The sequence below is a fragment of the Lissotriton vulgaris genome, chromosome 9, assembly GCF_964263255.1.
Source record: "Lissotriton vulgaris chromosome 9, aLisVul1.2, whole genome shotgun sequence".
NCBI lineage: Eukaryota > Metazoa > Chordata > Amphibia > Caudata > Salamandridae > Lissotriton > Lissotriton vulgaris.
Genome location: NC_141697.1, coordinates 643111156 through 643125221, shown reverse-complemented (window position 1 = coordinate 643125221; position 14066 = coordinate 643111156). Strand labels below are relative to the sequence as shown.

General features: G+C 50.6%; 1 protein-coding gene across 9 annotated transcripts in view; it reads left to right on the top strand.

The window, feature by feature from the left end:
- KAT5 (lysine acetyltransferase 5) overlaps positions 1-14066 on the top strand; it is a 537900-nt gene that overhangs the window by 73684 nt on the left and 450150 nt on the right. For all 9 annotated transcript variants that reach the window (XM_086938323.1, XM_086938322.1, XM_086938317.1 and 6 more), the window contains exon 4: positions 8633-8769. In XM_086938323.1, coding sequence (XP_086794449.1) covers positions 8633-8769 — 137 coding nt within the window. The remainder of the gene's footprint in view (positions 1-8632; positions 8770-14066) is intronic.

The window sequence follows — 14066 nt, the reverse complement described above, 5'->3', positions numbered from 1 at the left end:
CACACCTCCCTGTGACAAAATGCCTATTGTTCTGCCTTCCCCTGCTTGGCTCGGCGGCAGGAGGGCAGAATCCGGTCTCTGGAAAACATTTTGTGCTGTCCTGGTCTAGAAGACTGGTACCAGGAACACTGAGCAAATTGGAGGCTTTCCCAGCGCTTGGAATCATACCTCCCATATAGTTTACAGTGTGGGGTTATGATGCCAACATGTTTGATACCAAACATGATAGGATTCGTTGCAGCCTGACCTTTTCGTGATGGTCATCCCGTAATTACGTGGTGCCCCTCTGTTCGAGGCATGTGGGCTGCTGAATTCATATCTGTGCATAGATCGCCGCCTAGTGTTGGGTCCGGATGATTGCACATTGTTGTCCTGGAAGAGTCTTCGAAGTATCACGAGATAGGTGGCTCCTCCCCTGGACTACAGTGCACATGGGCATCGACTCCATCCCCAGATTGTTTTTTTCCGCCATTGGGTTCGGATGTGTTTCGGTTCCCTTGTCGGGATCGATAGTTCTTCACTTACTTTAATACTAGACCAAAAGGTCTTTAGGACTAGCGTCGGTATTGTCTGTCGTTCGGGTTTGTAGTTTACTCGGCTCCGAACCAACTTTTCCCTTCCGCGTGCTTTCGGCGCGGACGGGCCTACACGACGCTCCAGTCTACTTGCATCATGGAACGAAGTCCATTCAAACGGTGCCCGGTGTGTGCCTCGAAGTACCCGCATATCGACGTACACCCGGTGTGCAATAAGTGTTGGTCGCCGGACCACGACGAGGCCAAGTGTATGGCCTGCTCCAAGTTCCGGTCGAAGAAGACACTCAAGCTCCGACGAGCTGCGCGCCTGGAGGCCCAGCGATCGGCACCACCTCCTGCAGATATCTTCAACACGGAGGATGTCGAGGACGACACTCTTCAAGAGATCACTGAATCTAACCCGGCGTCGGAGGTCGAGGAAGACTACGACGCGGAAGACGAGGATTTCGATGAAGTCGTCGAGGAGGTAGGGGACGACGACGGGGCCCTTGCCACCGTAGAGGATAGCTCGGACGAGGAGCTTCCTCTGACTGACTCCGGGGCCACCCACCTGTCTAAGGCCCAGGCCGAGGGATCGCCTTCGGGCCTTACCCAAAGCCATGATTCCCGTCCCGCGGCTCCGCCTTCCGGCCCGGCCACGGACATTGATACGGCACCACTCACGGTACAGAAACCGAAAGTGAAACCATCGGTCCCCACACCAAACGTGTCGAAACCGAAAGCGCTAGTCACGCTAGTCGGTTCGAAGACTTCGGAGGCCTCGGCGCCGAAGAAATCCAAGATGGCCGTCGAGGTCAAGGGCGACGCCAAAATGGCCGACCCTAAGGCAACGGTGTCGAAGCCGAAGCTCAAGAAGCCCGACGCACCTGCATCGGCGCCGAAGACGGTCGACGGACATACCAGCCGCGTCGATCCTAAAAAGGCCGACGACCATAAGAAAGCCTCTCTCGACACGAAAAAGCGGCAGGACGAACCCAAGTCTCTCCCTGCATCGCTTCCACTCGACAAGGCAAAGGGGGCAACTCCGTCGGCTCCGAACACGGCGTCGTTGGTCGCCATCCCAAAACCAACTTCAGAAGACTCTATCGAGCCGGTGCGTCCCTCCGCCTCGTTCACCAAGAAGGTTACGGAGTTCCTTCAACGGATTAGGGATGGGACCGCAGCAGTCGAGCCGAAGGACCCTGTGCCTGTGCCGCCCAAGCCTCTTCAGAAACCGGCGAAACAGCAAACGCCTATTCTGTTCACGTTGCCGCCGAAGACGGCGCCGAAGGCTTTCACAGCTACACCTGGTGCCGGAGTGCCTAAAAAGATTTCTTCGACGCCAAAGGCGTAGTCAGTGGTCCCAAGCCCACGGCACCGACCGCTGGCAGAAGAGGAGCGTCAAGAGGTTACCATCGACGCCAACACGGGCAAGCACTCTCTTCTTAAAAGAAAGATCACCCCCGAGCCACAATTGGAACATTACCGAATTCCACTTAAAAGAAAGATGATCTCTGCTGGTGCTTCTCCCTCTGTTGAACCTGTGTCACCACAAGCACATGAACTATCACCCACTCATTCCCATGTGGAAGAGGGTGAGGGCGACAATGAAGATGAGTATTCCTATCCGATCTACTCAGACCCAGAGGATGTGAATGAGCCATGGTCTGCTGGTGGCGATCCTGGGGACCCGCATTCAGGGCAGGACCCTCAGCTTTTTACAGCAAAGACTTCTCCAACAGAAGACTCTGCAGCTTTCAATGCACTCATTTAAAGAGCAGCTGCCAATCATGACGTCGACCTCCATGCAGATCCAGTGGACGTCGACTTCCTCTTCGACACATTTTCAGTCTCTGAAAAGACTATAAAAACTTTACCAATGCTAAAAGGGGTATTGAAACATGCTACTGAAGTCTTCAAGGAGCCCACCCGAGCAAGAGTCATCAACCCACGTATCGACAAGAAATACAAGGCAGCGCCCACTGATCCAACATACATCAAAGGACAGTTGCCTCTGGATTCCTTGGTTGTCTCCAATGCACGCAAGAGAGCCAACTCACAAACTACGGGTGATGCTCCTCCCCCAGACAAGGAGTCGAAAGTATTTGAGGCTTTAGGAAAACGTGTAGCTGCGCAGGCAGCCAACATATGGCGCATATCCAACACCCAGGCATTACTTGCGCGTTACGACAGGGCACACTATGACACTCCCTTCTACAGCACTTGCCAGATCAGTATAAGGAAGCAGCAGAAATGTTGATACAGGAGGGGAAGCTTATCACCAATGCTTCAATTAAATGCGCTCTGGACGTGGCTGACACCGCCTCAAGAGCAATAAACACTAGTGTTCTCCTGCGGAGACATGCATGGCTCCGAATATCCGGTTTTAAACCAGACATTCAAACTACCATCCTGAACCAAACTGTCAACCCTGACCACCTGTTTGGCCCAGAAGTTGATGCCACCCTCGAAAAAATGAAGAAGGACACCGACACTGCAAAGTCTATGGGTGCCTTGCAGTCCCAGCAGTTTCGGGGTGGTTCCTTTCGTCGCTCCAATAATAGAGGCGCCTCAAGGGGTCAACTGTCACAGTCGACGCAATTCTATAAGGGTACCGCCCAACCCTCATATACCAACAAGGGTCGGGGTGGATACCGTGGCAACAACGTCAAGGGCAGAGGACGTGGTAATAACAGTTCCAGGTCCTCCACCGCCAACAAGCAGTGACGCCTTGTCACTGCCCCCCGACCACCCAACACCGGTCGGGGGGAGACTCCAGCAGTTCCTGCCCGTGTGGAAGTCCATCACCACGGACAGGTGGGTCAGATCTCTTATCGAAAATGGTTATTGTCTGGAGCTCACGTCCACTCCACCCAACATACCCCCAAAAAGCCGTCCTATGTCCGGCGAGCACTTGCACTTGTTGCAGCAGGAAGTCAACGTCCTGCCGCAAAAAGGAGCAATAGAGCTCGTGCCCCCGCAAGAAAGGGGTACAGGAGTTTACTCCCTGTACTTTCTGATTCCAAAAAAGGACGGATCACTCAGGCCCATTCTAGACCTCAGACCTCTCAACTTTTACATTCTGTCAGAACATTTCCATATGCTCACGCTGCAGCCGGTTCTCCCACTGATTCCGCAAGGGGACTTCCTGGCGACTCTGGACTCAAGGATGCGTACTTTCACATTCCACTGCATCCTTCACACAGAAAGTACCTCAGGTTCACCATTCAAAACCAGCACTACCAGTTCAAGGTTTTGCCTTTTGGGGTCACCACAGCGCCCAGGGTCTTCACGAAGTGCCTAGCGACGGTGGCGGCGCATCTGAGACATCAAAACATCCACGTCTACCCCTATCTGGACGACTGGCTCATCCAAGCGAAGTCGGCCCAGCAGTGCGCCAACCACGTGTCCCACACCATTCACCTTCTGCACTGAATTACCCAAAGTCCCATCTCCAGCCCGCCCACATACGGCAGTATCTGGGTGCAACCATAAACACTCTGGCGGCCACTGCGCAGCCGAATTCAGTGAGAGTCAACAGCATTCAGTCGCTGATCCAAAGATTCAGACCTCAACACTCGCTTCCAGCAAGAGTGTTCATGCAGCTAATAGGCATGATAGCCTCCTGCATCTCCATAGTCCCACATGCGAGACTACATATGCGTCCGCTTCAGGAATGCTTAGCACGTCAGTGGACTCAGGCTCACGGGCAGTTGAAAGACCTAGTGTTGGTGAGCGGTCGGGCATACAACTCTCTGCATTGGTGGAATCCACAAAACCTTTGCAAGGGCCGACCGTTTCAAGAGCCTGTGCCGCAGATCATCCTGACAACGGACGCTTCTCTCCAAGGATGGGGAGCGCATGTACTCCAATACACAGTGCAGGGACTATGGACACTACAGCAAAGGAAGATGCACATCAATGTACTGGAACTGATGGCAATCTTCATGGCCTTAAAGGCATTCAAAGTACATCTGTGCAACAAGGTCGTGTTGATCCGGACGGACAACATGACGGCCATGTACTACATTCAGAAACAGGGGGGCACACACTCTCCGCAGCTGTCTCATCTGGCTCAGAGCATGTGGAAGTGGGCCATTCAGAGGAACATTTTCCTCATGGCAGAACATCTCCCAGGCAAAGACAATCAAATGGCGGACCTGCTCAGCAGGCACAGCCACCAAATGCACGAGTGGGAGATACATCCATCAGTACTCCAACCGTACTTCCAAAGGTGGGGTCATCCAGAGATCGACCTGTTCGCCACAAGGGAGAACGCAAAATGCCAAAGCTTCGCCGCCAGGTTCCCACACCCGCAGTCGCACGGCAATGCGATATGGATGAACTGGTCAGGCAGATTTGCGTACGCTTTTCCCCCAGCACCTCTGATACCGCTGGTGGCGCGCAAGCTCAGGCAGCACTCGATGACTCTCATCCTGGTTGCTCCAACGTGGGCTCGCCAACCATGGTACACCACGTTTCTGGAACTTTCCGTGGTACCGCATCAAAGGCTTCATCTCACACCCAGCCTTCTGACGCAGAGCCATGGCCACATTCAGCACCCAGACTCGCAACAGCTCAACCTGGCGATCTGGCTCCTGAGGTCCTAGAGTTTGGCTATCTTAACCTTCCTCCCAATTGCATGGACATCATTCGGGAGGCGAGAAAGCCCACTACTAGAGCATGTTATGCGGCAAAAGGGAAGCGGTTTGTCATCTACTGCGCAAACCACAACATTGATCCCTTAGATGCTTCTATTCAGAACATCATCTGTTACCTGTTCCACCTATACAAGTGTAATCTGGCATATACTTCCATTCGCATTCACCTATCTGCGATGGCCGCAAACCTCCAAAATAGACAGCACCTTTCAATTTTCAAAGTGCCTGCCATCAAGGCTTTTCTGGAAGGCCTCAAAAGAGTCATTCCGCCACGGACTCCACCAGCTCCGGAATGGAACCTCAATGTGGTTTTTACCAGACTGATGGGTCCTCCCTTTGAGCCACTACATTCTTGCGAACTTCAGTTCTTGACATGGAAGGTGGCTTTCCTAGTAGCAATTACATCGCTACGGAGGGTTAGTGAGCTGCAGGCCCTCACAATCCAAGAGCCTTTCTTCCAAATTCATTCAAACAGGGTAGTGCTCCGTACTAACCCTAAATTTCTACCCAAGGTTGTGTCTCAGTTCCACACCAACCAAACCATTGAGTTGCCGGTGTTCTTTCAAAATCCAGAGTCGTTGGCGGAGCGGATGCTCCACACACTTGACGTTAAACGGGCCCTAATGTATTACATTGATAGGACCAAAGACTTTAGAAAGACTAAGCAGCTTTTTGTTGCCTTTGCATCACATCACAAAGGTAACCCTATTTCCAAAGCTGGTATTGCTAGGTGGAATGTAAAATGTATTCAAATCTGCTATGCAAAGGCAAAACGCACTCTTACAATTCCACCAAGAGCCCACTCCACCAGAAAGTTGGGGGCCTCTATGGCTTTCCTTGGAAACATTCCCTTAGAGGACATATGTAGAGCAGCCACATGGTCTACCACACATACCTTTACTAAGCATTACTGTGTAGACGTGCACTCCAAACAGCAGGCAGCTGTAGGGCAGGCTGTTCTCAAGACACTTTTCCAAATTGCTGCAGCTGGCACGGGCGGCCGCCGCTAATGGAGGGACTGCTATGTATTCTATGCACAGATATGAATTCAGCAGCCCACATGCCTCGAACTGCAAATGCTACTTACCAGTATGCATCTGTTCTTGGCATGTAGGGCTGCTGACATTCATATCGCCCACCCTCCTCCCCGGCGCCTGTAGCAGCTGCAGTGTTCACATATCATTTCATGGCATGGTCATCATTCACTGAGTTTCACTCCATCTTGGCCACAATGGCTAAAAACAATCTGGGGATGGAGTCGATGCCCATGCGCACTGTAGTCCAGGGGAGGAGCCACCTATCTTGTGATACTTCGAAGACTCTTCCAGGACAACAATGTGCAATCATCCGGACCCAACACTAGGCGGCGATCTATGCACAGATATGAATGTCAGCAGCCCTACATGCCAAGAACAGATGCATACTGGTAAGTAGCATTTGCAATATAGTATATGGCTGCTTCACTTAAAACCCGTGAGAATGGACTCCATAGGCTGTAGGGGTGCCCTGCTCATGCAGGGGCACCCTCACACTTAGAACCAAGCACCCTGCCTTCAGGATTGTAAAGGCCTACTTTAGGGGTGACTTATAGGTTTTAAGTGCAGTGACCCTAGATATAGGAAACCTATATCTTTAGTAAGTTGTGCTAGCACCAGCTTACCCTGGCTGCAATGGCAGGCCTGTAGTTCCATTTGAATGGTGTCCCATGGGTGGCATAATGCATGCTTCAGCCCATAAGGGACCTCTGGGGTACCTATGCCTTGGGTACCTTAGTACCATATACTAGGGACTGATTAGGATACCCCAGTTTCCAATCTGGGATGTACCCTAGTACTGAACATAATAATTTAAGGGAGAAAGCAGATCGACTGGGGTCCTCATTAGCATGATCCCATTCAGACTAGTCAATAACAGCTTAGCACCAGGCAAAAGGTGGGGACAACCATACAAACAGATCCTACTTTCCTACAAAATGAATCAGTGAAGGGTTGGCTTTTCCTCATGCCAAAGCCGGTAGGTCTGAAGAAAGGGGTAAAGGTTAAAAGGCAAATGCCTATGACAAATTTCATGTTGTCACCATTTTCAGTCATCACATAATTTGGGTTTAGAAGGCAGTTACCACTCTCAAACTGGAGGGTAGTTAAACATTTGGCGACTCTCTGATACAAAAAGTAAAAAGATGGAGCACTTCCACTGGCCTGGAGAAATCCACAAATGGATGTTCTAGAAACATATAAAGACATGGTGACCCAGCCTCCCAAATCCCTGCAGAGGACTTTTATCCCAACATGTGACGTGCAGTTTTACTATTGCTTCAGCATGTTTTTGACACCAGGCCTCGGTAGTAAAGGCATGACCGTCTGAGAGGTTGTGTTCTTGTTCACTACCTCACACTATATCATCAGGGTAAGACTATTTGTCTTGGATATCAAGTCATTCACTCCTGGGGGAATAAATATGGCTGGAGAACATCAAAGAGTAAGTATTTTGACTGTAAGGACAGAGTTCGTGCAAGCGATAGGTGGGAGTGTCTTTCTCACATCATGCCTCCATCTGCATACGTAATATGAAAGCGAGGCTGTTAAGTCCATTGCTTTTTATAAGTGCTTTTCTTTAGGCTCAGTTAACACTGAAGCCACGGACTTGTTCTCTACATTCGCTACATCTCCAGTCCAGGGTGAATTAGGGTCTGCATTCATAATGAACAGTGGGTGGAGTGCTCTCTTAGCTGGTCCGGGGATCACTTGAACATGTGTAAGAAGAGAAACTACAGTAAGGACACCCATAACTAGCCATAAGATCCAAGAGGTAGGATTTGGATAGAGTGCTCTGTCCATTCCATTGAGGGCTTGTTTCTTTTATGGTAGCTATTCTCATTGCACTTAACCTACAGAAAAAGTGGAATCTTAGGTTTAAGAAAGCTTTAAAAGCTTGTCTTTATCTTTATTGACCTTTAAATAGTGGGAGGACACATTGGAGTTATCAGTTCACTCTGCAATAGTTATATCAATTAACTCATCCACTTTGCAGTGAATGGTATTCTGAAATCATATCTTTCTGTAATATCAAGAAGGCCTTAGACTCCAAGCTCCTCTTTGTAAGTAACCTCCAAAAACCTACTCACTCTTGTTGGTGTGCTTTCACCGATATGTGTAAATACTATCTGATCTTCACAAGGGTCAGAAACCTTTTATTAAACTCTCAATAACACCCCCGAAGAAGGCATATGTTTGCTCTTGGGTCTCCTGTAAAAGAAACAAACATCCCTAACGTATTAGTTCTGTTGAATAAATCTAAAGAGCGCTTGTTGTGTTCATGTTTTATGCACTAGCTATGCATGGTACGTTTGAACTTTCTGTAACATCTTCCATGTAAATCTATGCATTTTAATAAAGTTGAGGTGTTGTCAAAACCCCAAACTTGTATTTTTTCTCATATGTTTTTTCTCTTCTCTAGTTAACAAGCGTTTGGATGAATGGGTTACGCATGACCGCTTAGATCTTACAAAAATTCAGTTTCCTAAGAAGGAAGTTAAGACTCCAACCAAAAATGGCCTTTCCGGTTCCCGGCCTAATTCTCCTGAGCGTGAAGTGGTAAGTTATGATAATTTATTCAGTCTCACTTGTAGGTAATGGGTTTAATTCCTGCCACATTCTGGGTTTACACGCAGTTGAAGGCTAGGCCACTACAGGGTGTGTTTAATGGAAAGTGGTGTACGCACTCTTGCTGGTATCAATAACAGCCCAATGCAGCTGTTTTATATATATAAAAAAATGAAACATTTTATTGTTTTTGTTCCAGACCCAATAATGATCAAGACACTATTGTACATTAAGTACAGTATTTTGATATCGCTGTATGAAAACATCCACAAGAATAGACCTTAGTTACTATTGACACGTATAGTGTTCCCTCCCTCAGTCGCCCCTTCCGCCCGGTCTCCTTCATCCTTGAGCCTGCCCACCAGTAGTTCTAATTTCGTTGTCCAGTGTTTGGGGTTCTGTAACCCCGGGATCTCAGAGGATGCCACTGTATTGGCACCAGTCTGCCCATATTCTCCATGTTTCTGTCGACTGCCCTTTGCCGCATAAATGGGAATCTCCAAACTCGTGCAGCAGTCCAGGCCTCTCTTCCAACCCTCTAAAGGAGGGGAGTCAACACTCTTTCAGTTTTTGGCTATCTTTCTTTGCTACTTCTAGCCCCGTCCCTAGCAGTACAGCTTGGTATCTGTTACAGTCCAGATCCACATTCACATGTAGTAGGACTGACCTTTTTCCCTCACAACTCTCCAGCCTAGCAACTGCCCCATGGATGCAGCACTCTCAGAAGGGCACCAATAGCTTGCAGTACCAACCACTGAGTAACCAGCCGCATCTCTGTGTCCACATTTCAGGCAGTTCATGGTGGTTTTTGCCCCTATTTTCCCTAGCCTTTCCCTTGTGTAATTCACTCTGTGTAGGTATGTTGGCTGGATAAGGCTGTATTGCAATGTAATTGCCGCCTCCCTCCAATCATTGTCCGTCAGTGGTCCAAAGTCTCTCACCGACCCCTCTTTCACGGTGTTCTGGCTGGTCACTGGAGTTGTTTACTAGTTAACAGTATATGTTCAAAACCTTGTGCTTAGTGAGATCGTACAGGAGCACCTTGGCCTCCAGGGGCCTGAACTCGGGTAAGTCTTCCAAGCCTTTTGTAGGGTGTGAGTGAATGTCACAGTTGTTTATATTTATAGAATTGCACACGTACCTTATTGTTAGACCTCAATAGTATCATGACGGCATCTTTGCCAGATCGCTTGTTTTAAGTTCCTATCTCGTTTTGCCTCCAATAATGTTTACCATGTGCATGAAGGGTGCCCAGACATCTCTTTTCTGCTTCAGTGTGACTTTTTTTTTTTTTTTTTTTTAAATCTGTTTATTAGCATAGTAAGTGGAGCAGTTACATACATATTCGGGCATAGCAATAATCAGAGTGTCACAATCATATGTCTGCTCAGCATGTACAGATGCTTAGTATCATTGATTTTTCAATTTCGTGCAGAACCATTGCAACTGAACAGACCCTTAACCTACCCACCCCCTCCCCCACCCGCAATGATCCCTCCCGGCACTCTACAAACATGCGTGTAACTGCGATATTTACATCCTGGCCATTAGGTGCTCCGTGTAGTGTTCGTTTTATCCCCACACACTTGGGCAGGCTGGGATAGAATCGTCAATGGTACGGGGTTCGCCGTACCTAAGCACAGTACACCTTATATCGTGAATGTCCTGAGGGGTTGGGCCCAATCAGCCCGTGTGTATTGAGGTATCCGTATCTCCTCCGCCCTCCTCCTCCCCAGCCTCAAAGGTCCCCAGTACAGAGAACCAGTCTAGGGAGATAAGTGTTTTCCTGAGACCTCTGTGTTCCTCTCGCTGCAGCGCCGCGCCTTCTGCCTTGCCCCACCTTATTACCTCTGCTTTCCATAAATCCGGGTCCGGGGGTCTGGGGGATTTCCACCTCATTGTGATTGCTCGCTTCGCTAGTAATAGGGCTAAGTCTGTGAAACGTGTCGCCACGGTCCTAGTGCGTGTCGACGGTCCCAGACCTAATAGTGCATGTTCTATGGTGAGCGATTGGGGCAGGGTGCCAGCACTCTCAAGCGTGTCAGCGATGGTGGCCCAGTAATGGCCTAACTTGGGGCATTGCCATAGCATATGTAGTAGTGATGCGTCGCCAACGTCACACCGGGGGCAGTTGCTACTTGCGTCGGGGAACATCATGTGTAGGCGATGCGGGGTCAGGTAGGCCCTATGTAGTAACATCAGCTGGATAAACTTGTATTTGGGGTTTCTGGCTACCTTCTTGGGAAACCGGAGGATGCGTTCCCATTCTTTGTCTCGCAGTGGTCTACCAATGTCCCCTTCCCATGCTGCCCTGAGTGGTGTTAGCGGGACCGCCCTTCCGGTTTTTATGCTAGCCGTGAGCCATTTGGTTAAGTGGCCGCCCGTGCCCATAAGGTATTGCATCGTCAGCAGGGGGTTAGTAGTTGGCTCCTGTCCATCAGGCGCCCAGGTGTGCGTTATATAGTGACGAAGGCCTGCGTGCAAAAGGAATGAGCCTCTAGGAACGCTATGCACAGTCCTGAAATTTGTAAAGGACAGTAGGTGTCCCTCCACGAATAGGTCTCCCACATGCGTCACACCAGCGTCCTGCCACGGTGTTAGCCTGTTTGCCGTGAGCATGCCCGAGCCCAGCGGGATGCCCAGAAGCGGGATCGTGGGGGCATACGATGACACGGGGGAAGTGTATTTCACTGCCTTCCGCCAATATGTCACCGCCAGCCGGAGGAGTGGCGGGGCATCTCTCGGTATGTTCGAATGGGGTAGGAGCAACTTGTGCACGTCCCCTCTTCCATGTTCCCCCTCCGTTACGTTGATCTCGTGAAGGTTGCGGCCCGCCACCCAGTAGGCTAGCCATTGTAGCTGGCACGCATAGTTGTATGCCCTAAAGTCTGGGAGGCCCATACCACCGGAGCCTGAGGGGAGCTGCAGCTTAGCGAGGCCAATACGTCTGCGCCCGTGTCCCCATACTAGTTCTGTAAGGAGTGTGTCGAGGTGATCAGGAATGGCAGGTTGGTGAAGTGGTAAACAAGGCGAGGGAGCATTACCATTTTGGAAATGGCCACTCTGCCAGCAACGGAGAGGGGTAGTGTCAGCCAGAATTGGATTTGTGACTTCAGTGCTCTCAAGGTCCTGCCAAGGTTGCCGTCGATCATCATGTCAGCTTCCCTGTAGATGTGCATCCCTAGATACCGGAAGGTGGTTTCCGCTATCTGGAACTCGTGTGGGGCGAAGGGTAGGGGAGCGGAAGAGTCTGTATTCCCGAAGGTGAATCCATAAGACTTGGGTTCGCTTATGGTAAGACCTGAGATATTCCGAAAGTTCTCGAATATTTGGGGTATGGGGCCCATGTCGCCCCGCAGGTCCCGAAGGTACAATATGATGTCGTCGGCGTAGGCGGACACAATATGTGCCGTCCCATGTCTCAGGATACCGTAACGGGGGGCCAGTGCTCTGAGTCTGCAAAGCAACGGTTCGAGGGCGAGGATAAACAGGAGAGGGGAGAGCGGGCAACCCTGTCGGGTGCCTCTGGCTATAGCTATAGGTCCCGAAATGTGCCTGGAAGTGCGCACTCTCGCTGTAGGGAGAGTGTACTGAAGCCTGACCCAGGCAACAAATTCGGGCAGTATCCCGAATTTTAGGAGTGTGGCAAACATGTAGTCCCATCTAAGGGAGTCAAATGCCTGTCTCAAATCCAGTGATATGCAGCCCTCTGGGTCCACGTCCGCCCCGTTTCCTAACATCAGTTGGGCCAAGCGTCTGAGATTCATGGCCGTGCTTCGGCCCGGCACAAAACCACATTGGTTGGGATGGATCAACTGCGGTATATATTGTATTAGTCTCGTCGCCAGTACTTTGCTCAAGATCTTCGAATCAGTATTCAGGAGGGACAGGGGTCTGTAGTCGGCCAGCTGCAGCCCGCTCTTGCCTGGTTTTAAGAGGGATGTGATCAACGCTTGCATAGATGATTGTGGTAGGGAGGCCGACCGTAAGGCTTGCAAATAGAGAGCATGTAAACGCGGGGCTAGGAGATCTATGAATGTTGTATAGAATTCGGCCGGGAGGCCGTCAGTTCCAGGGACCTTGTTCCTAGGGAGTGTTCGTATCGCCTGCCTAATTTCCGCCAGTGAGATGTTGCGCTGTAGATCTTTGCTTTGCATGTCGGTGAGTCGGGGCAGGACTAGTTCCCCCATGAAGGTCTCATAAGTGAACTCCGACTGTGGTGGTGGGGGGCTATACAGCGTGGTATAATAGTCTTTAAACGCCGTATTAATCCCTATTTGGGTGGTGGTCGGGTTACCTGCTTGGTCCAGTATTTCTAAGATTGGGTGGCAAGGTGGGGAGTCTTGCAGGAGTCGGGCCAGAAGGGTGCCAGCTCGGTCTGCCTGTGTATGCTGCCTATTTGTGTGTTCTCTGTAGTCTATGAGCCGCAAGTCCTCCAGTAGCTCTGCGTGTCTAATGTGAGCCTCCTGCAATGGTGTGAAGTGTGTATTGGTGCCCGCCGCCTCACTCTCCAGGGATGCAAGGGAGCCCTCCACTTCGCTTAACTGACTGATGACCTCCCTCTTTCTACCCACTCGGGCTGCCATCGCCTCCCCCCTTAGGCAGACTTTAAATGCGTCCCATTCGATCTGCCGGGTGCTGGCTGTGTTCGCATTTGTGGTGAAGTAGGTGTCTATAGCGTCGAATAGGGACGACCGGAAGACTGTGTCTTCAAGCAGGTCGGGGGGTAGTCTCCAAGCCGGGATAGGGGGTAGCAGCTTGCCCCACTGCCAGGTGAGCTCAACGGGGTTGTGGTCGGACAGGGTTTTCCCCATGTGTTGCGTTTGGACAATGGAGGTCGTCAGGGAGCGGGAGCAGAAGATATGGTCAATCCTAGTGTGGAGCTGGTGGGGCGGGGAGAAAAAGGTATATTCCCTCTCTTGTGGATGTGCGCTGCGCCATGCGTCTGCCTCAGCCCAGCGTGTCAGAGCGCCCGCCTGTTTCCTGCTCTCAGTGGCCAATAGTGGGGGGTGGGACCTATCTAAAGTAAGATCGAGTACAGCATTGAAATCCCCACCAATGATCCACCGATGGTCCGCCCAAGCAGCAAGTATCCCATTTAAAGTTAGTAGAAATTCTGATTGGCCTGTGTTCGGTGAGTACACACAACCTAGTACAAGGGCATCCCCATCCAGCAAACCCCGCACAAATACATATCGCCCCTCCTTATCAATCTTTTGTTCTAACGCCTTGAAGGGGACAGAGCTGCGAAGCCAGATCGCCGCCCCTCTGGAGAACGCAGAATAGGA